Genomic DNA, 23,836 nt, shown 5'->3' with positions numbered 1-23,836 from the left:
TAATTCTGACTTTCATATGATAATTATGACTTTTATATCATAATTATGACTTTTTAAACGAATAATTCTGACTTTTTAGTTCATAATTATGACTTTTTATCTCATAATTCTGACTTTTTATCTCATTAGAAGACTTTTTTCCTCTAATTCTAACTTTTTATCTCAAAATCATGAATTTTTTTCTCATAATTCTGACTTTTTATCTCAAAATCATGACTTTTTATCTCATAATTCTGACTTTTTATCTCATAATCATTACTTTTTACATCATAATTACTTTTATATCATAATTCTGACTTTTTAACTCATACTTATGACTTTTTTATCTTATAATTATGACCTTTTATTTCATTATTATGACTTAGAATTTTTTTTCAAGAATTGCTGTAATTTCACATCTTTTTCTTTTTTTATTTGACCTAAATGGGCTTCCATACAGGCTCTTAAGGGCCCCTCCCTACTGTGGGCCCGTAGGATCAGTACCCTTTTTCCCCCCTGTGCTACGCCCATGACACCGACATTCCCAACAACAAATGTGATGTAAAAGTGTGGCTGCATGTTCAGTCACTACTCTCTGTCTCTGCTCTTTAACTAAAACAAACACAGTGTCAGTGATTAAATAACAAATTCATATATGTCACAAAGAGTGCAAAAAAACAAAAACAAAAATCAAATCAAAGAATGCACTTAAAGAGTCAGTGTGAGCTCCACAGAGGCAGAGAGCAAAATTCAACACATTTTTTAAATGTGTTTTTAATGTCTCTGGATGGTCACAGGTAGGTTTGCAGTCAGGCGGCTCTGAGCTCCAGTGTCAACAGTGATATTGACATTAGCCACACAATAAGAAGCTCAGCTAAAATAGACTGTTTACATTTCCTTGAACAGGTACCCTCAAGTCTACGGCTGATCACCTTCTTTGTTTGCAGGAGAAACTCACTAGAACAGCATGTGTTGCAGGTCGTGGGCTTTCTGCTGCAGACTGAGCTGGATTTGGTGCAGTAACCCCCGGGAGGATCCGGCTCCCCATCAACACAAGAGCTGATAGTGTACGTCTATCTGGCTTTGTCAAAGTTTGCATTGACACAGTTCAAACACACCCTCGAGGCGAAGAAGATAAGGACGAGAAGAGGCGCTCATGTCTCATTTTCAGTCCTCCATGTGGGAAAACAGAGCCAGAAATTGGATGCTAGAAAAGAAATTACAGTCACTTATGTACACTGATGTTCCTTATCACAGAGTGTCACAGTAAAATAATGAGTCAGGGATTTAAAATGAGATCTCAGCCCATCTTTATCTGCCCGCCTCTGTGGCCCAGATATGAGTGTGGAGAGAAAAACAGCCGCTCTTTTAAATGTTCGAGACGTCTGAGGGCACATGGAGAAAGTTCTTTCCACCTACACAGGAGGCCAGTTTCAACAAGAAAGCTAGACGTACAGTGTTTGAGGCGAAGGTGGCGGAAGAGGAGAGAAATCCCTTTAACAACTAAAAACCACATGCACATTCATTTTTGTGCTTCAGACTACAAGAGAGCAGCAGGACATTGGCGTGCACTCATTATCGCGACCATCGTGCTGAGTTTTTGTGAATGACAATCAAAAGGCAAAAGAGGTCTTTGCCAGCCGAGCTGATTGTCACACAAAGCCTTCCACGGCCTGCCCTCTGCGAACAAAACCACCGTGGAAACAAAGAAGTTAATGTTCAAAATCCAAACGTGTCTGTGTTGGTGAGAATTCTGACTATGGGTCAAAAAAGGAGGCGGTGCATGGGGGAAATATAAGGCTTTTTGATCCACTTTGAGGATTTCAACAAGTCATAGAGTGTCTTAAAGCCATCCAGCCCACGTGGATCTCCAGGTGTCCAGTCACATTGTTACCTAAGGGGCCGGTCACAGTTTTACAATCCTAGCTGCTGTTACAGCCACGACCATCTCCCTTCCTCCCAGCCGGTCAGACGTGGGTCTGCATGCGCTTCTGGAGCGGCCGAGTCAGGTCTGAGTTCTGTGAGGATGACTGGGAGTAGTGGGACGAGGAGGAGGCTGAAGCTTTGCTGTCTTTGTCAAACTGCACGTAGCCGTCCGGCTTACTGTAGCTGCTGACGCTGCTGTCGCACTGTGTGTCAATAAAAGAGCTGGAGTCGCTGAGGGAGCCGCGCTGGAACTCCCGCTCGCACAGCTCGATGGAGCTGCTGCCCATGCCCAGCACGAAGCGCTGGCTGTAGTCGTACAGGCGGTTGGGACCCGCTCCCAGAGTGGAGTAGATGTTGGTGAAGGACATGCCTGTCGGTACCCGCTGCTTGCCCAGGGTACCTGTGCTGGTGGGGTTCCTCACTTCAGCAGACTGAGTCACAGCCATGGTCGGCGTCGGATGCTCCTTAAAGGTGTTGACGCTGTAGTAGCCGTTTGTAGGATCCTGTTGGAAACACGGGGAGAGCAGAAAAAAGCGTTTCATCAGTTTCTGATCCCTCTACCACAGGGCCGTCAAACTCAATCACAGCCGGGGCCCAGATCTGAATTTAGGTCTAACCTGAGGGCCTGACAGGGAAAACATTTTTGTTATTTAAATTTTAACCGCAAACTGTAAATGGTAATTTTACAGGTAATTAAATAAGGGGGAAAACTGATGATAAATGAATTTGAGTTTGTTTGGAGTGACGTGAAAGCTCACACGAACTCTGGTGCAGACCAAACCACCGGACTCTGGTCTGCTTGAAAACAGGAGGTCTCGGTCCGCTTCCAAACGAATCCTGGTGCGGTTTGTTTGAGGTTTGAAAGCAAAGCAGACCAACTTGTGAACCAAAGGCAGGAAGTGGCATAAAGTGTAATTATATAAGGATTTATATGTGATTTAATACACTCAAATACATGTCGGTACCTTGCTTTGGCGTCTGTGTATCCATGGCAACACATCGTAGTCCATGCTTATTTATTTGTCATGTAAAGAACAACATGTTTGACAGCTCACCGTCTCACTGACTGCTCCTTATGCCCCAATGCAAGAGCAGAAACCCCAAGACAGCGTAAATTCTGTGTTTTTTCATTGTTTATGTGGAAGAAAAGACCGATGGAAAGAGTTTCATCTTCTTCTACGCCTCCTGTTCTTCTTAGTCGCCGTTTGTTCGTGGCGACAGCACCCTAGTGGGCAGAAGTTGTAGGTGTTCAGACGGTTTGGTCTGCTTGACCAAGAGAGCAGTGTGAATGCGAACCAAACCAAAGGAAAGTGCAACAATGCTGCCATTTCTGTTCCAAAATGGACCGAGTCCCCTGGACTATCAGGTGTGAACACGACCTAAGGGCTTTAAATCTGAGATGAAACTTAAAATATTAGTTCAAAAGGTCAGAACACACAAAAAAGTCAAAATAAGGTTTTCAAAAGGCAAATATATGACAAAGAAAGTAAAAATCATGAGTTTAAAGGTCAAAATATGAGCTAAAGTCCAAAACCATGTGTTTAAATTAAAAATACTGGGTTTAAACAGTCAAAATACAGGACTAAAAACAAAGTTAGGAGTTTAAAAGGTTGACGTATGACTTAAAATTTAAGATTGTGACTCTAAAAGGTCAGAATATGAGATTAAAAGTCTAAATCATGAGTTTAAAAAGTCAAAATATGAGATTAACCCCTTAATGCCTGAAAACACAAATAATAGCCAGAAAATTTAAATTTTTTGGAACTGAAATATTTATTTAACTTTCTACTGAAATTTTAAAAAATCAAAATTTCCATCAAATTTAACAAATATATTTTAGTATCTCATTTCATTCATTAGGTGTTTTGGGTAACTGATAATACACTTGAGGGAATTTTTTATCATTTATCAGATTGTATTTATAAGTTTTTTTGAGTAATTTATTGAGCATATTGATTAGATAGATGTATCATAAAAGTATGTATCAAATGTGCTACAACAGGCATTAAGGGGTTTAAGTCAAAATTAGGTGTTTAAAAATTTGAAATATGAGATTAATTTTGAAATTATGATATTGAAATTTTAAAATATGACTTGAAATTCAAAACTGAAATCTAAAAGTTCACAATATGAGATAAAAACTCAAAATCCTGAGCTTAAGTCATAATTTTAAGATGAAAATTGAAAATATGAAATGAAAACACAAATTCATGTCCCTCCCTCATTTCTTACTTTCTCAATATTTTTACTTTTACACATTTTTATGACTTCATAAAGGATATTTTAAATCTTCAAGGTTACATTTTTATTTCTATACTGGAGGAAATCTGCAGACCTCAGACCTATGGGACAGTTTTAATTCAAGTATGATATGATCTTGCGGCCGGGTGTAACTGCACCACGGGCCGGATTTGGCCCCTGGGCCTTGAGTTTGACACCCCTGCTCTATCTTATCAAGCACTTTTACTGGTACCAAGGTCATTATGGTCGTGATAGCTTTGAAAATTCAGAATGAGTGAGGCAGCAGGCTGCTCCATAGAAACACAGTCCTCATTGCCTGGGATTAGTCAGCCCCCATACCAACCTTAAAATCATGTTTCTTGCTAATTAAACATGCTCCATGATTCAGAGTTTGGCATCCAACGTGTCAGTGCAAAGTTCACTCACCAAGCAGCTTTAATTGGACATAAATGGATTGTTGTGTCTGCGATTTGCACTGAAATATCCTCTGAGCTACAGCCAACACTCGTCTGTCTGCTACGCTGCTGCTGTTGCTAAGGGTCCGTTTGTTTTTTCAGGTCTTTCTGTGAATGGATGTGAATGTCAAGCATCGTGAGCATGGCGGCAAATCCCAGAAGAAGAATGCTCATAAAGGGGAAATGAGAGAGACCACCTGAGAGGCTCCTCGTTATGCATGTCATTATCAGACCAGAGATTGTTCACGTCTGGCCTTTATCTCTCGTTCTTTTCCCCTGTCTGCTTTCCCTGCATGCACGCTGTCATTAAGAAGGATCAGGGAATCTGGGCCCCAGAAGGAACAGGTAAGCAGGCAAACACAACAGTTTCACACTCCAGGGAGTCCGTGGCAACGCTGGCCTGTCTGAGGAGACAAACTGCACGGTCAAAATGTGTGTGTGCAAAAGATCCACTGTTTTCTGCAGTCCTCAGTGATTTTAATAAAACAGATAACACAGATGACACACAGAGGCCTGTTTTTGATTGCACAGAGCGCTTGGCATGAAGAGATTTTGGCATGCACATTAGTGCACACTTTAGGTTTAAACAAGGATGCAGAGCACATGGATGTATTTAAGGTGCTAACATGAATCAAACCAATCAGAGCTTCAGCTCTCTGTCCCTTTCAGAGCTGAAGCACCCGAGTGTTCATGTGACAGCTTTAGTCTCATTTATGCTCTTCAAATGAAAACAGATCTGTATGTTTTAAACTGTTTTACACGCGTCTGAATCATAAATCCACCGTCTCATAAAGAGCCCGGTCCATCCTCTGCCCAGCTGCAGCTTCTGTCTCTGCACCCAGGTGAACTAACATCTTAGTTACGTTTGTAGCTCCTCACGACAGGATAGAATTTCAGTTCTGCCTTTTTCTTCCTTGTTGTGTTTTGCTCCACACCGACCCCTGGACTGGCAGCAGGATTGTGTTTGCTACATTTTCGAATGCTTCAAGAACCAGACGAAAAACAGAAGAAATGAACACAGAGTACGGAGAGAGGCTTTGTCAAAGTCAATTTCATACATGAAGCATAAAGGGGCCGTAAGTCTGAGACGGAAATGTTCATTCATGTTTTTCACATTCAAATCTTTTCTACACTGTCTAGTTTTAGTCAAGGCTAACAAAAATAGATCTGTGATGACAAAAACGAGACTAAGACTAACAAAAATAGATCTGTGATGACAAAAACGAGACTAAGACTAACAAAAATAGATCTGTGATGACAAAAACGAGACTAAGACTAACAAAAATAGATCTGTGATGACTAAAATTAGACAAAAATGTAATGTAGTTTCCGTTGGACATTTAAAATCTGTGATATTTCTCCACTGTGGGTAAATCTGTCAAAAACAACACATCTGTATCTATTCTGCCTCTCAGCTGTAGAAAGCAGAGACCCCAGGTTTGGCAGAGAACACACTACCATGATTTGGTACCAGATTTAGACAAGAAAATAAATGCTTGGACTAAAAGTAAAGACTAAAATGTGAGGACCATTTATTAAGGATGCACCGATCCGCATTCTTTCAGTTCCAATCCAATTCCAATAAATATGTGTCGATACCGATACTGATTCCGATATGTATATATCATTTTGTTTTGTTTTTTAACAATTATCGTTGTTGGTATAATGTGTGAGGTTACATGAGGCTGTAGTAAACCACCCAGCTCTTCTTATTAAAAAGCAAAAAAAAAAAAAAAACTTAAAAAAACAAAAATGAATTGAATTTAAATGTATCCCAAATTTATTTGAACTACTGCTAAAAAATAAATATCAACATTGTCCAAAAAACAACAACTGCGTTTAAGTTATAAACAACACTGCTTACCCTAAATAGAATAACTCATGTAGGATTGTTGCAGAAGCAACTTTAAGGTTTTCAAACTGAATATTTGAAATTAAAGTGCATGAACTGTAGAAAAAATAAACATCAACATTGTCAAAAGCTTTTCAAATAAGTTAACAACAATGCTTCATCTGAACATGATAACTCCAGTAGTATGGCTTTCAATGCTAGCCACGCTGTAGAGAGTATATCAGGCTAACGCCACACCCACTCTTCTTTGTGTTCTCTCATCTTTAGACTAGTTTAGACTCTTTTAAATACAGATTTTCATTTAATCGACTAGGTAATTATTCTGCTAAGAACATCCCTAACTACTAGCTCGCTTACACACAGACTGTGTCCTGTTAGACTGCGGTGCGTTCATGGTCTACTGCAAACTGTAGGATGGATTTGGATCGGTCACTTGGATCGGCGCCGTCAGTCAGATTTCCGATCTTTTAATTACGCCCATATTGGACCCGATACGGATATTGGATCAGATCGATCCCATCCCTACTTTTTATGAACTAAAACTAAAAAGGATAGAAATGACTAAAATGAGACTAAAACTAAAATGCATTTCATTTAAAGACTAAAACTAAGACTAACATTGAAAATAGCTGCCAACATTGACACTGAGCCGAGAAAAACTCCGAAACATCTTCATCCAGATTAGTCCATGACCTGAATCTGTGAATCTGAGTTCTATGGACCCTGAAAACCTGGGATCCCTGCTTTCTAGAGAGGCAGAACAGCTACAGATACCATCTTTAATTTTAAGTCATATGTCAACTTTTAAACTCTGAATTTTGTTTTTTTATCTCATATTTTGACCTTTTCAACTCCTAACTTTGATTTTTAATCTCATATTTTAACCTTTTAGAGTCACAATCTTTAATTTTAAGTCATACATCAACCTTTTAAACTCTGAATTTTGTTTTTTTATCTCATATTTTGACCTTTTCAACTCCTAACTTTGATTTTTAATCTCATATTTTGACCTTTTAGAGTCACAATCTTTAATTTTAAGTCATACATCAACCTTTTAAACTCTAAATATTGTTTTTTATCTCATATTTTGACCTTTTAGAGTCACAATCTTAAATTTTAAGCCATACATTAACCTTTTAAACTCTTAATATTGACCTTTTATTTCATATTTTGACCTTTAAACCCAATATTTTGCATCTAATCTCATATTTTATAATTTAAACACATGGTTTTGGATTTTATCTCATATTTTGACCTTCAAACATTAACGATTTTTACTTTCTTTCTCATATATTTGCCTTTTGAAAACATTATTTTGACTTTTTTTGTGTTCTGACCTTTTGAACTAATATTTTAAGTTTCATCTCAGATCTTGAGCCCTTAAATTTATCATTTTGACTCCAAAAATCATCTCAAATTCATTTATCATCAGTTTCCCCCCTTATTTATTTACCTGTGAAAATAACATTTACAGTTTATGGTTAAAATTTAAATAACAAAAGCCCTCAGGTTGGACCTAAATTCAGATCTGGGCCCCCGCTGTGATTGATTCTGACACCCCTGTACTGGATCATTCAGGTCTTCAGACACGGTTCAGCTACCACAGAGCCTCTCCCATGATCACACAGAAGATTTTCTTAAAAATGATTCATAAATGACATTTTTTATAAATTGAGCTGAGAGATGAGTCCCAGTAAAAGTGAGCGCTATCTCCTCCAGTCTAACATGTTCTTTTTAACAGTCAAATCCCATCTGCATGGTACAAGTAACACCGTAAGTCACTGAAATTAGCGCTCAGGGCCAACCAGCCTCAGATTTTCTGAACTACCTTTGATGAGAGACTAATTAATAAAAAATCAGACCTCTAACAGGAGTCACGTTGCCTCTGGACTAATCCTTAGAAAATCATGTGTAGCAGGAGAAGGATTAATGCTTTTCAGCTATTTTGGTCCCAGAGTTTAAGACCACCCTCTGCCCCAGAGGCGTTCTCCCTCTCCCCACCTTTAACTCGGCTTCTCCCACGTTCACGGCTTCATTCCCTCACCATCGCTCATGAGCCGTACCTTAATGTGCTGATACTCCTTCTCTTCCTCTTGTAAGACCTCCAGCTGCTTCAGAACAGACTCCTGCTGGAATTCTCCCCGTTCAACCTGCACAGATACCAAACAGAGGAGACTGTCTGAGTAAAACACACACACATCCTGAGACTGAAGGAGCTCACAGCTAGTGTTTGCCCAGATCAGGGATACATTATTAATGTGGCTTTAAATGGGCTTTAGGTTGTAAATCTGAACAGAACGTTGTTTTTTAAGTTAGGCTGTTCGTCCCTCTAACACAGTGTCACTCAACCAAAGAGCCAAATAGTGAAAAACAGCTTTGAAAGAGCCACAATCTAAGTGGTGAAAAGTGTCAATTAAAATAAGTTAAAGGTGGCAAAAGTGGTACAAAAGCAGCAAACGCTGGAAGAAATGTGCCGGAAAGGGGCAGAATGTGGCAAAAATGGGCGGGAGACTCAAATGGGTAAAAATCATAAAAAAGGTGGAAAAATGGGAATTGAGTGGAATTTAATGGGTGAGTAAAAAAAAAAGGCAAGGAAAATGGGTATAAAGTGGGATTTCATTGCAAAAGGCAACTTAAATGGGCGAGAAGTGGCACAAATAGGCAAAAGAGGCAAATACCGGGGGTAAAGGGGCAAAAATGGGCAGAAAGTGGCAAAAATGGGTGAGAAGTGGAAAAAAGAAGTAACAGGTCTCAAAAATGGTCACAAAGTGGCAAAAATGAGGCAAAAAAGAAGTGAAATGAGACTCAAATGGGTAAAAATCAGAAAAAAAGGTGGAAAAATTGGAATTAAGAGGAATTTAACTGCAAAAGGCAGCTTAATGGCTAAGTAAAAAATAGGCAAAAAGGGGCAAAAAATGGGAAAAAGTAGGAATGTGTCAAAAGGAGTGTCAAAAATGGGTGAAAAGCAGCAAAAACTGGGAGACAAGTGGAAATAATTGTTGAGAAGTGGTAAAAAAAATGGGTTACAGGTGGCAAAAATGGTCCAAAAGTGGCAAAAACATGACAAAAAATGAGTGAAAAGTGACTAAAATGGGCAAAAATCAGCATAAAGATGGGAAAATTGAAAATAGGTGGCATTTAATTGCAAAAGGCAGCTTAATGGGTGAGAAGGGGCAAAAATAGGCAAAAGGGGGCAAAAAATTGCAAAAAGTAGGATAAAAGTGTCAGAAATGGGTGAAAAGTGACGAAAAGAAGAGTTAAGAATGGGCAAAAAGCAGAAAAACAGGTGAAAAGTGACTAAAATAGGCAAAAATCAGCGTAAAGGTGGGAAAATGGGCAAAACACATCAAAGAGTGGCAAAATGGGAAATACGTGGCGTTAATTTGCAAAAGGCAGCTGAAATGTGCAAAAAGTGGCAAAAAAAGCAAAAAAGGGGCAAAAATGTGAAAAAAGCAGGATAAAAGTGTGAAAAAGAAGTGGCACAAATGGAAATAATGTTACAAATGAAGACATAAAAGAGCCACAAATCCTCACAAAGACCCACATGTGGGTCTAGAGCCATGCGTTGAGTATCTCTGGTCTAACATCACTGACTGAATGAAGCATTTTTCTAAAACAGCCCTGCCCTGGAGCAGAACCAAAACTCTGGTACTCATCCAAAGAGGAAGCAGTCAAACACACCCACTGTAGGATTAACACTCGTCTCCATAGTTACTCTGTACTGGAGTCTCCTCTCCTCATAGAACTGACGCCATCATAAAGGTAAATATAGCCCCTGGTCCTTAACCACACACCATCACACAGAGCAGAGCAGGCCATGGCGGGAAGACTTCATTCAGTATGAGTCGTGTTTGTAAGGGCCATGCAATTCTGTTTTAAAAGTTGCTCCAACATTTGTAAAAACAGGACGAGGAAGTAAAAGTAGTATATTGTGACACTCACACTCACCATCAGCTGTTTCATGGATTGGTGTTCTTCGTTTTCCCGTGCTGCGTTGTGGTCTTTGTGGACGATCTCCACGCGGATGTCGTTTTTTGCCGACACGACTCCTTTCAGATCTGGCAGAAACAGACGACACGTATATCTCAATAAGCTGGATAAACACCGCTGTGTATTTGTTGACATTTTAATTTCCCCCCAGTGCAGCGTGCAGTGATTGAGAATTTAGCAAAGATCCCCTTGGTTTGGTCTGTGAGAGCTCCCCCGTTTCCCCAAAACAATACAAAGCATTATTAATCATTTGTTTCCTGCCAACACCAGATTATCTGTTTCTGCATACATATGCAATCTCACACAGCCTTCCACGGTGGCTCATTCTGTTTGGGACAATGCTGATGATACTGTCATATAACAAAGTCTTACTTTCTGTCTTAATTTTGCTTGCAAGTTCTCTCTGGTGAGCACAGATGGAGACGGGCAGTGAGGGCATAACCAGGTGCGCTTCCTCTGTAGTATACAGACAATAGACATGCTGAAGGAACCAGTAACACAGATTGGTTCGTGGGTAGAGACAGTGGTCGTCTGTCTCTAACCTGAGTCACTAGATACATGGGTGGATGGCAGTGAACACAGCGCAGGATGTAAATACATCTCAAAAGCCAATGCAGCCAGACTGAGATTGCATGAAATGAGCCCTTTTTCAAATCTGGCTATCTCTGCAACACAAGAAGATGTCCATCTTTGCAAGTGATTGCATCTTTTATTAAGTGTGACACCACAGTGTGCTCCAGCATTTTAAAATGAGTCAGAAATGTGTTGACAATGTCTTCATGCTTTTTTCTTTTTACAGACACCTGAAGTCAAAACACCCAGACAGGAAAATTACTTGACCTTGCAAGCACATTTTCTCCTCCCAGTGGATTCACTAAGCACAATGTCTACAGGAATAGATGGACATTTTTCTTGTGTGCTTAGCTGGAATACAGTACTTTGGCATGCACGCTTGAATGGATGGAAGAGGGAAGAGGCGACTTACTTCTCTGAGAACGCGTGCAGCAGAATGCTCCAATAGTGCCCATGAGGACAATGAGGGCGACGAAAGCTCCCACAGCAATGCCGATGATCACAGCCACAGGGAGAGATTCTGCAGAGAGAGACAGAAATGTTCTACAGTTACATCCAATGATCATGTCAAACTCAATAAATGGTCACGATGGAGAGAACAGCAGAGGACGGGATTAATGTAGATCAGTGGTTTTCAAAGTGTGAGGCGGGCCTTCCCTGGGGGGCGCCACAGAACTTCAGGGGAGGCGCGGACCCATAAACCAGAAAAAAAAGTGATTTGCTTTGCTAACTTCTGCATGGAGCAAAATGAATAGACTTATAGTAACTTTAAGGCAGTGATACTCAACGTGTGATTATTAGTGGCTCTTTGATGTCTTCATTTCAAATATTATTCCCCCAGAAAAACTTAAAAAGGGAAACTTTTTTGCCCCGTTATAGCATTTTTTTGACACTTTTCATCCATTTAAGCATCCTTCTGTCATTATATACCACTTTCTTCCTACTTTTTGCCCATTTTTGCCGCTCTTGACTGCTTTTTTTCACTCATTTTTTGCCTTTTTTTTGCCACCTTTGGACCATTTTTTTTGCCACCTGTTACTCATTTTTTTGTCACTTCTCACCCATCTTTCTTTCACTTTTTATCCCCATTTTTGCTCATTTTCACCCCTTTATTGTTGCTTTTTGACCATTTTTGCCATCTTTAACTTATTTTTAATGCTATGTTAAGCTGTTTTTGCCATTTTTCATCCATCTAAGCATCCTTTTGTCACTAAATACCACTTTTTTCCTACCTTTTGCCCATTTTTGTCACTTCTTCTTGCCACTTCTTTCCAATTTTTGCCCTTTTTCACCATTTTTTTTTTGGCCATTTTTCGCCCATTTAAGCATCCTTCTGTCATTATATACCACTTTTTTTCCTACTTTTTGCCACTCTTGACTGCTTTTTTCACTCATTTTTGCCTTGTTTTTGTCACCTTTGGACCATTTTTTTGCCACCTGTTTCTAATGTTTTTCACTTCTCACCCATCTTTTTTTCCTCTTTTATGCACATTTTCACCCATTTTTTGCTGCTTTTTGACCATTTTTGCCATCTTTAACTCATGTTTATTGCTACTTTAAGCTGTTTTTGCCACTCTCCACCTCTTAGATTGTGGCTCTCTCAGAGGTATTTTTCAACAGTTTGGCTCTTTGGTTGAGTAACGCTGCTTTAAGGATTATCAGAGCAGAATAATCAGGTAGTATTGGCAATAAATTCATGACTGAACCAAATAACTGATTACCTGGTGAAGACAGATGTTTAAGAACATTTGCAGACCAAAATATCAAAGGTATAAAAATGTTAAAAATATTTAAAATTAGACAGAAATGTTGAAAATATGGTTACGTTTTTTTTTTCCTTTTAATCTGAATCTTTATGTGGGTGGGGGTCCACTGAATGAATCATTTTCTCTTAGGGGAGGTTCACTCTCGCACACTTTGAAACCCCTGAGGTAGGCCACCTTTCTTTTCCAGACTCACATTACTCTTCCTGTTCTCCATCAAACAGGAACTGAGGGAAGCTATATTCATTCTCTTTAATCGACTTTGGCGTTATGCTCAAGACCATGAAAACAAGCACAATGCCAAAGGAACAAAATCAGTACATTCCACAGCAGTTTAAAACCAGAAAGAACATTTGTTACAGGCTGATGTTTTAACTAATTTAAGCTAAAAGAAGAATTTCACAAAGGCTTTTCTTTTATTTAGTGTGTATTTGTAGCAGAGTGGAGCTTAAACACTGCAGGTCCTCATTAAAGCACACTTTAATGATCTGAGTAACCAGCCCACATTTATGACCTTCTCGCATTTTAAATAAATGCAAAACAACCAAGCGCTCTCCATACACCATTAAAGCCTATTTAATGTCTTCATTGATCAATGTCACTTTCACATAAGCAGCTTATAACTTATCATTTGTGATAAGTGAATGAAAAACACAGCTCCTCCTGCGTTAGAGGGGGAAAGGTCAACAGATAAAAACACTCCTTTAAAAGATTTCTTTCCCATAAGGAAAGCAGCAGAAAGAGGATTTAATATTCAGCATGCCGTGCATGCTAAGGGTCAACGGTTCAAATGACCAGGGATTTGCACTTTCTGCTTAACCACAAAACTAATTTGTCAGGAATTTTATCAGTGTCATCATCACTTTACTGTACATCAGACGCCATGCTCTTCATCTTTGTCCATCCATCCTGCAGCTGCACATTGGGGAAAGCTTTTACAAAGACAATGTTTTAACAAGTTTGGTATTAAAACTGTAAAAAGACAAATTAAAGGCTTCATGTTTTAAACTAATATCTCCAGTACTGTGCAGTGCTTTTCGGTGTCTTTGAGCCAAACATTGAGGCTGAGATAAGACATATTTGTGGCAAGTAAGTGGGAAGGAGGGTTGGAAAAATGTGTCCTTGCATATAACCAGGGGCATGGGAAAAGAATCTGATGAAAGAATAACAAAGGCCACACTGTTAAGGTGGAGTAAGGGCTGGATGTGGTGAGTTAGCATGACCCAGGGAACCGTCTAGGTGGTAGAGTTGCCATGAGCCCATGGCCATGCTGCATGGAGCAAGGGCCCAAAAAACGCCTCCTGGTGTGACAGGGGTGAAAATGCCTGGACTAAAGAGATGCTGTTTAGACACTGCAGACATGGATGGATGGATGGATGGATGGATGATGCATGGATGGATGCATGGATGGATGGATGAATGATGGATGGCTGGATGGATGCATGTGGGTGAATGATTGATGGGTGGATGACAGATGGAAGGATGGACGGATGATGCATGGATGGATGGATGGATGGATGCATGGATGGATGGATGGATGGATGATGGATGGATGATGGATGGAAGGATGGACGGATGATGCATGGATGGATGGATGGATGGATGCATGGATGGATGGATGGATGGATGGATGGATGCATGGATGATGGATGGATGGATTAGGGCAGCAGCAGGATAGCTAGCTCAGTCCATCATCTGTCATGTTATTGTTTTATAAACAGAAAGGAAAACAAACAAACTCTGAGTTACACAGAGGAAAATCACATGGGTAGCTCACAGATACAGAAGATGCAGAAGAGCCACGGTGAAAACATCTACAAACATCTAGTCTCATCAATAACTATCCAGAAAACCACAGTCACGTGACGTGAAGAAGAGGAAGGTGGAACCTGTCGAACCTTGGCTCCCACCTTGTTCCTTAAGGCGAATGATCTCAGTGTCGGAGCCAAAGCTGTTCCAGGCGGTGCAGTTGTAGATGGTCTGGAAGTCCGCTGGGACGATGTTGCTCATGGTGAGAGTGGAGATGACGCCTTCCTCCGTGGTGACCGTCTCCACAGTGTAGCGGCCCGATGTTCCAGACTCCAGCACGGTCTCCTTCCATGACCAGGCCTGAGGTAAGACACGAGAGTAAAGGTGCAGTATGTCATTTATTTATTTGTATTTCTCAGTGGTGGAGGGCTTGTTTGGTTGTTTGTATGCAAGCTTTGCAGGGTTTTATCATTTCAATAATGTTTCTGTAGATGGTAATATTGGCCAGACATAAAACTAAAAACATAAAAATGGATTTGGCATGCTTAGTTAATTGAATATTAATATAACATGATTAGACCAAAATACTTGACGTAAAAAAGAAAAGGCACGATACTGACAAATTTTATACCCTCTTTCCCCATCATTATGTGTACATTTTTGCCAGTTTTACAGCAAACTTGTGAAATTACTTCATAATCATGGGAAAAGTAGCCGTTTATTACAAGAAGAGGAGATAAATTAGTTGAATATTGATCAAACATTTAAATTTCACAGTAAAACAGGGTAAATAAAAGGTATCGATGCATGTCCAATAAGGACTCCAGGACTTCTGCTTCCATTTTTTTTTCAGACACCTAGTCAAGACCCACTAAAAACTGCTCTGTGACCCACCTTTGGGTCCCGATCCATCAGTTGAGAAACACTGTGCTAAAGCATGCTTCTGCAGACTGATTGAGTACTGGCTCTATCAGTTACAGACATTCAAGGCAGATCTTTTCTCACCATGGGGTTTAGAGTACTTTTGTACTTTGTAATATGCTGCTGGGAGAGCTCAGAATATAAAAGCTGGGCGTAGAGCTTACTGTGAACTTAAAGTTTGTATGCAGCCCCATGGACGACATCAAAACCTTTAAACTGTTTAAATCCTGAGGGAGCCAACATTTCCAGGGATTTTTTTTTTGCCACTTCTGACTGCTTTTGCCCATTTTAGTCACTTTTCACAATTTTCTGCCACGTTTTTCTCCTTTTGGACCTTTTTTGCCACCTGTAACTCATTTTTTATGTCACTCCACACCCATTTTGCTACTTTCTGACCATTTTTCAGCTTTTTGCCTCTTTTTTCCTACTTTTGTTGCTCTTTGACCATTTTAGCCACCTTTAACTTATTTTCATTGCTACTGTTTTTGCCACTTTTCACCTATTTAAGCTCCTTTGCCATTAGAAACCACTTTGGTCTTACTTTTTCCCCATTTTTGCTACTTCTTTTTGACACTTTTTCCAATCTTTGTCACTTTTTCACCACTTTTTTGTCCCTTTTTGCCTGTTTAAGATACCTTATGCCATTAAATACCACTTGTTACCTATTTTTTTGCTACTTCTTTGTCCCATTTTTGCCCTTTTTCACAACTTTTTGACTCCTTTTGTCCATTTAGGCTACCTGTTGTCATTAAACACCACCTGTTCTTCAACTTATTTTTATTGCTACTTCAAGCTGTTTTTGCCACTTTTCACCACTTTTTTTTATTTTTGGTATGGTATTTTTCAACCATCTGGCTCTGTGGTTGAGCAGGGTTGAGTCACACAGTTCTAGGCCCTCATGTACGTACAGTAGTGATTTCAGATATGATGGAAGTCAGTGGAATAGGTAGAGAACATGATTAATAGTTCATCTCTTTGTGTTGTATTGAACTGAAGCCCAAGAATACTCCAGATGCTGATTTTTGCTGCTGACATAATCTGGAGCTGTAACATGCACAGAGGGGAGCTGGCTAACTAACTAAAGACACCATCTCTGCTAACCACAGCACACATTTAACCTGAATATAAAACACCATACATCCCAGTCCATAAACCAGATTCATATGTTTGGAGAGAAGCTCCGTTATAAATTAACTGTAGTGCTCTCTAACCTTCCTGAGCCAGATCCAGTTGGTAAAGCCGCAGGGAGCTGCATTTGTCAATAAACATTACATCCATTCATTTTTTTAAATATTAAATTAAAACTGATCTAACACATAAATCAGCACGATGATAGCACCGCCACAGAAGCACTGTGATTTGTGAAATATTCATGTGTCATGTATTTGAGGTTTATCGCTCGGCAATCTTAATATACAGTTCATAGTCAGTGGCTGAAAACGGAGCACTGTAGATGGAAGTCTGTGAGTCACAGCCTCAGAAAACTGAGGCAGCGTTCCTCATTGCAGGACAAAGAATAAACGAGTGATGGCTTGGACAGATCAGATACTCATTAAGTGCTATTGTGGCTGCAGAAACGTCAGAAAACAACAGATATTTTGCATATTTTAGATTTTATTTCTGCAGTGCAATGACGATCTAACACATGCCATTGAGTCGCTGCTTTTGTTTGAGGCTTCTTAGTGCAGAATTAATTTGTTCTGGGTGAATGTGGTGAGAATTACACGATTTATTTTTTCTGTACAGATTTGTTAACTAAGAAATGAGGGGATTGATTACACCAGTTAAAAAGCCAGAGATATGATTTGGTACTCAGAGGATAAACACCACATCCGTCTTTGAGCGTGCAACAGTGAACAGGTGGCTAATTTGAATTGTGAAATATGGTGCTGCAATTTTACACGTTCTGACTTTGCTCAAGCATTTCTAGCTCCTCTAAGAATGTTTTTAATGGACTTCTGGGGAATAAGATGACTGAAGAGCATGCTTTTATTCCTCCTCCCCTCCCCCACTAGGATGTGTGGAGGGTTTAAATGACTGTAAAGACCTCCAAGACAAGCATGGATGTCCGCTGTATTAGTGAATGATTTAGCTCACAGACTTTAGAAGACGTAAAGCCAAAGAAAGAGCAGCTGGAAAAATGTCTGATGGATAGTTCTGGCAGCCTGACTCCCACAGACAGCTCTCTCTATTGCCAGTTATTAATATAATAAAACACAAATTAGATGATAAAGTATGGCAATTACCCTAACACAAACAGCATGTACACACAGCCAACAAACCCATCAGCAGAGAGCGTAGCCTGCTCCAGTAAGGTCCATCAATCCTGATGGGATCTGTGTTAACACATTCCCACCAAGAATTTGATAATATTATCTGGGGAACCTTGACCCTTTGTTGGCCCTCTGATTGGTCCACTGACCCAACAATCAGAAAGCTTCTTCCCACAGCAGCTGTTTCCAGTCAGACAAACTTTTGCCTTTCCTGTGCTCCTGGTGAAATTTTCATCCTCATTTTCTTACTTCACCACTTCAGAGATGTGGTTTGCAGTTTAAATTTCGGCTGCTATTTTGAATTTAGTCTTTGGATGAAAAAAAGGCTTTCCAGTTAAAGTCACAATCATTCTTTATTGATTTAACATACATTTGGCTTCAAAGACCCCAAAACATTTTAGTCCAGTTTTAATCACCAAGGTCGTTTTCACACCTGATAGTCCGGGGGACTCGGTCCGTTTTGGAACAGAAATGGCAGCATTGTTGCTCTTTCCTTTGGTTTGGTTCGCATTCACACCGCTCTCTTGGTCAAGCGGACCAAACCATCTGAACACCTACAACCTCTGTCCGCTAGGGGTGCTGTCACCATGAACAAATGGTGACTAAGAAGAACAGAAGGCATAGAAGAAGACGAAACTCCTTCCCCCGGTCTTTTTTCCACATAAACAATGAAAAAACTCAGAATTTACATTGTCCTGGGGTTTCTGCTCTTGCACTGGGGCATAAGGAGCAGTCAGCGAGGCGGTGAGCTGTCCAACATGTCTTTCTTAACATGAGACGAATAAATAAGCGCAGACTACGAGGTGTTGCTATGGTTACCCAGTCGCCAAGCGAGGTAACAACATTTATTTGAGTGTATTAAATCACATATAAATCCTTATATCATTACGCTTTATGCCACTTCCTGCCTTTGGTTCACAAGTTGGTCCGCACCGCACCAGGATTCATTTGGAAGCGGACCGAGACCCCCTGTTTTCAAGCAGACCAGAGTCTGCTTGTTTGGTCCGCACCAGAGTTCGTGTGAGCATTCACACCACTCCAAACGAACCGGACTATCGGGGAAACGGACCAGAGTTTGTTTAAAGCGGACCGGACAGCTCTGGTGTGAATGCGCCCTAAAAAGTTCTTCTATCTTACTTTTAGGTCTTTTCACACCTGAAAGTCCAGACCAAGGTCCGTGTTTTTGTTCCATTGTCTACATTTGGTTCGGTCTGTTTGGGTTTCACACTGTTATTATTGCAACCGGACTAACAGACTTTACATGACGAACCTACGTGATATCGTCATCAACTACATTGTTTGCGTGTCTCTGTAGTTTACACTGATTGGTCATTTGGCCGGCGGGCCTCTGACATCGACACGTTGAATAACGCGAGTCTTGAATGTTATAAACAATGAATGAAATCATCATTCCTACCATCAGATAATTGTTGATTTTCTACTACCAAAAGCAACAACTTGAAGAGCTAAAAATAAGGCTGGTCCGAGTTCGTCTTATGAGTTTTATCATTAGACGACAACTTTATTGTCGTTGACAGGAAAGGAGAAGAAAGTATGCAATCCTGCGAGCCACTGCAACACCGACTCGGGAGAGAAGGTATGTGTTGTAAAACTCTTGAAAAGATGAGCTGTCAGTAGTGAGGTATAATTTAATGGACACTTCTACTCCTCACGTAACGTAAAGCAGCTACAGCTAGCCCACCCTGTCCAGGCTGCTGCTTAATTTCAGCAGCGTGAGATTGTTGTGGGCTCTTCCACGGCTCATTTTGTTATGGTGATGGTTTTCCTTTGCCGGTAGTCGTGTAATTTCCTGTCATTGATACGAAGGTCAAAACCTTTTAATATAATGCTTTCACACTGGGCATGAACCGGACCGTGGTTCCGTTTGGTCCGGACTGAGACCACCTCTTTTGGTCGGACCAAGGTCTGGCTGTTTGGTCCGGACCATGGTCCGGGGGGGGGTTTCACACCCATCATTTTGGTTCGGACCAAACAGAAAAGTCAGAAAGTCCGGACCAAACGACGCAGGTGTGAAAGCCCCCTTAGACACCATCATTATTCTCTCTGAATGAATTTAATCTGCCAAATCATTATTAATGTAAAACACCTTTAATAAGACATGAGCAGGGCTTTTATTGATTAATATCATACTGAAAATAACACTGAATTTACTAGCATGCCTTAAGTGGGGTTATGATATTTTATTATAATATTTTCAGCATCCACGCTAATGTCCTCCACCATAATTGCACCGGCCTCTTGTTGCTGCTTGCTTACGTCACGTCTGAAGTCTTGAAAGTGGTCTCGGACTCCGTTGTTACCACTCCTGAATCGTCCACGCTGAACATCAGGTTTGGCTTTGCCATGTTGCCCATTTATCATGTTCCACCACGCCTGAAAGTACTGCCCCTCGCTGCTGATTGGTCCTGTCACTTTCTAATCGAGCCAAAACGGTTCAGATGGGAGCTTTGCAAGATGGATTCCCCAGTGAGAAACACAGAAACGGGCGTATCCATCTGCTATGTAAGGTTAGTGAACCACCACATTGGCAATCGACCAATCACAGAAAAACACTCAGAGGGGATGAGAAAACATATTTAATACTTGTGAGATCTTCTGCTCATCTGTAATAAATCTAATTTTATTTAATAGTAATCTCACTTTTGGTCAGATTAATGAAATATAATATTCATGATGTAATTCTGTAATATTAAATGAACCTTAGCGTAAGTTCAGTCAGGAAGATTATATTCTCCACGCTGGTTTACTGGTTCATGCCGGCTCCACTCCCTCACTGTTAGCCTATCAAATCACTGCCACCCCTTTTAAATGTGGCTTTCTCCTCCATCAGTTCATTCATGGCGTGGTTCCTAGCGACGCTCCACCTCCCCTTCCCCACCAAGTCTACAAGTCCATCAATGTTCAGATGGACTCAGATGACGTCTCCAGCCATCACCACCTCCACCAGGGTCTGGACTCCATGTGGGGAAAGATCTTCCCACCGCTCAGGGCAGACGACCTTCGATCACACTATGTCCTTGTGGAGTTCAAGCACCTCATAAATGTGATTCATCATCACACATGTAAACTAAAAAGTTATATTTAAATCAGTCCCTGGTCTCTCCTGATTGAAATAATGTTAACATCAAACTAGACTCAGTCATGGTTCAGTAGACAGGCCATGATGTTTAAGATGAGCCGACATCACTAGAATCAGAGCTGAACTCTCCTCACATCATTCTGGATCTGTCCCTGTAGTTTCACTGAGGCCTGCAGTATCAAAGATCCACATCAGTGACAGATAAACACAGGTTATTGTAGTAGAGTAGTTTCACATGGGACAGACAGGGGACAAGACATTTTATCTAAGCTAGTAAGAGTAACCAAGGGGGGGTCAAAGGTCACTCCCCGATGAGAGAGTCCATTATCCACTAATCTTTACCCTCATTGCTTTCTATGTGAGCTGAAACAAACATGAGACATGATGAAAGCACCTTCTGGATCCATAGGAACATTTTTATTTTCCCTCAGAGCTGAGAAGAAGCTGAGCCCAGGTACAGTCCACTGGTACTGGTACTGGTACTTACGATGCGGTCTGGAGGAGGTGTGCTCCGAATGAAGCATTTGATCTGTCCTTTCTCTCCATGCAGAGCCTGCTGGGTCTGAGTGCTGGAGATGGTGGGTGGCCCTGGAAGAGAGCAAGCATTAAAAAAAAGTGAGCCCATGAGTCAGAGATTGAAACATGAATAATTAAATCCATTTTCAGTTTCAGGTCAGATGACAACACTGTACAGTCTAGTTTTGGGGGCACATTCTGGTCTAACTGCTCTCCTGGTCCCAGCAGTAACACCTGAACCACTCAGAGTCCTGGGTAGGACTCTACTGCAGAGCCACATCCACCCAAGGACATCAAGACTTAACAAAAGGCAGACGTGGGGACCCAGGCCTGATTCTGGATAGAGGAATTGCTGATTTGGTGCTGGTTTCCCCCACAGAGAAAACTAAAGCTGGAGAGTACTGGGACAGGTCTCTGGAACATACTGAGGAGAACACAGATGGTCACTGTCACATCTCCATGTGACCGTTTGATACACAGTTTTACATTTAACCCAAAGCTGTGTGTTCCCCACCAACGTGATAACAACCCACAGACACATGTGACGCAATAATCCCGCAAAGACATCTATGAGATCTCTCTGTGTGGAGATTTCCTGAAAAAGGCACGCTGTTATATTTGTGTGTGTTTTAGAAAGGAGGAGGGAGACAGTTATATGTACTAGAAGGCAGACATGTTCCTCAAAGTCAGGGATGTCAAACTCAAGGCCTGGGGGCCGAATCCGGCCCATGGAACAGTTATATCCGGCCCGCAAGCTCATATCATATTTTTATACTGGTTTGAGGTCTGGAGATTTCCTCCAGTATAAAAATGTAAACTTAACCTGTAATATTTAGAATTTTCTTGTTGAGCCATAAAAATCTGAAAAGTAAAGACAAAGGGAAATTTTGACTTTTAAACTCATGATTTAAGTTTTTCTCATATTTTGACATTTTAGACTCACAATAATGAAATTAAGTGGGTTTTTAAAAAACTTTTTAGACATAATTTGGATTTTAGTTGATATTTTGACATTTTCAAACCCTAATCTTGGCTTTTTAATCCCTTATTTTGACTTTTAAACTCGTGATTTCAGTTTTTTTCCCATATTTTGACATTTTAGACTCACAAATATAAAAATTCAGGCTTCCTTTTTACTTTTTTAGTCATTATTTTGGATTTAAACTTAAATTTTGACATTTTCAACCCCTTACTTTGGCTTTCTACCTGTTAGACAATTTAAAATTTTAAGTCATATTTTGACTTTTAAACTCATGATTTCAATTTTTCAAAATATTTTGACATTTTAAATTCATAATTTTTACTTTATATATCATATTTTGATATTTAAAACTCAAAATTTTAAAATTAAGTTATTTTTTAAAAAAACTTTTCAAGTCATTATTTTAGATTTTATTTCATATTTTGACATTGTCAACCCCTAACTCTGGCTTTTTAATCCAATATTTTGAACTTTTTGACTCACAATTTAAAATTTTAAGTCAAATTTTGACTTTCAAACTCATGAATTAAAATTTTAAGTCGTTTTTTTGACCTTTCAAACTAATGATTTCAACTTTCTTCTCATATATTTGTTGCTTAAAACATTATTTTTCTATTTTTAATATCATGTTTTGACCGTTGGAACTACTAAGTTTGACTTTTTATCTCAAACTTGAGCCTTTAAACTTATGATTTTTACTTTTTGGGATTTCCACAGGATTTAGCATCAGTGCTGTTTTCACATTTTATTACTGGTGAAAATGAGGTTGACAGTTTAAGGTTGTGTTGACTCTGGTAGGCTCTCAGGTTAGACCTAAGTCCAGAATCTGGCCCCTGTTGTGATTGAGTTTGACACCCCTGCTCTAAGTTATTACTCAGAGTACTGCTTTGACAAGTTTGACCCAAGTTTTAAATGGATTCAAGCTATTGGCAGGTGTACAAGTTTGTTTTTCTTTATATCAGAAATAAGTTCATCTCCAATCACATCATAAACTGCGGAAATAAATCCAGCTCTGTACAGCAGCAGGCTCAGTTTTAATAAATGCGTCATAGAAACAGGAGCTGCATGGAGAGCCAGGATGTGTTCAGCTGTGGTCAGGCTACAAGATCTGGCCTGACAAGGGCAGCTCTGCCTAAACGACTGGCCTGCCTGCCATCTGGTCTGGAGGCTGTTCACACCAGGCGACAGAGTAATATGAAGACGAGACGTCACACATGACCCACTTCTGTCCTTCAAGTCTGTTTTCCTTTTGGCCCTGAAGGGCTCACAGGAAACACAATTCTGGTACAGAAAGCACCGAGGCAACAGGTTCTGGTTCTTAAAGATGTACAAATGACAGCATACCACTCTGTGACCATGAAGACATCAGGACAGACACTACTGACCACTTTATTAGGTACACCCCTCTAACTGCTCACTGGTGAATGCGCTTGAGCTTGTATAGCACTTTTCTATACCCCAGGTCACACCTCTTCACTCTCACTCCACAGTCATGCACTGTTGGCAGGGGTTGCTA

General features: G+C 40.2%; 1 protein-coding gene across 1 annotated transcript in view; it reads right to left on the bottom strand.

The window, feature by feature from the left end:
• Nucleotides 1–1,879: 1,879 nt before the first annotated feature.
• The window catches only part of kirrel3b (kirre like nephrin family adhesion molecule 3b), a 322,138-nt gene continuing 300,181 nt past the window's right edge, over nt 1,880–23,836 (bottom strand). Inside the window, exons 10-16 of the mRNA XM_041809908.1 lie at nt 21,310–21,410; nt 14,690–14,888; nt 11,429–11,536; nt 10,816–10,899; nt 10,402–10,511; nt 8,517–8,603; nt 1,880–2,408 (exon numbers count right to left, since the gene is read on the bottom strand). Of these exons, the coding sequence (XP_041665842.1) occupies nt 1,947–2,408; nt 8,517–8,603; nt 10,402–10,511; nt 10,816–10,899; nt 11,429–11,536; nt 14,690–14,888; nt 21,310–21,410 (1,151 nt within the window). The 3' untranslated portion in view covers nt 1,880–1,946. The remainder of the gene's footprint in view (nt 2,409–8,516; nt 8,604–10,401; nt 10,512–10,815; nt 10,900–11,428; nt 11,537–14,689; nt 14,889–21,309; nt 21,411–23,836) is intronic.

This window comes from Cheilinus undulatus, linkage group 2 (assembly GCF_018320785.1).
Source record: "Cheilinus undulatus linkage group 2, ASM1832078v1, whole genome shotgun sequence".
Taxonomy (NCBI): Eukaryota; Metazoa; Chordata; class Actinopteri; order Labriformes; family Labridae; genus Cheilinus; species Cheilinus undulatus.
The sequence above is the reverse complement of the archived record's forward strand: the minus strand, read 5'-3'. Positions and strand labels throughout refer to the sequence as shown.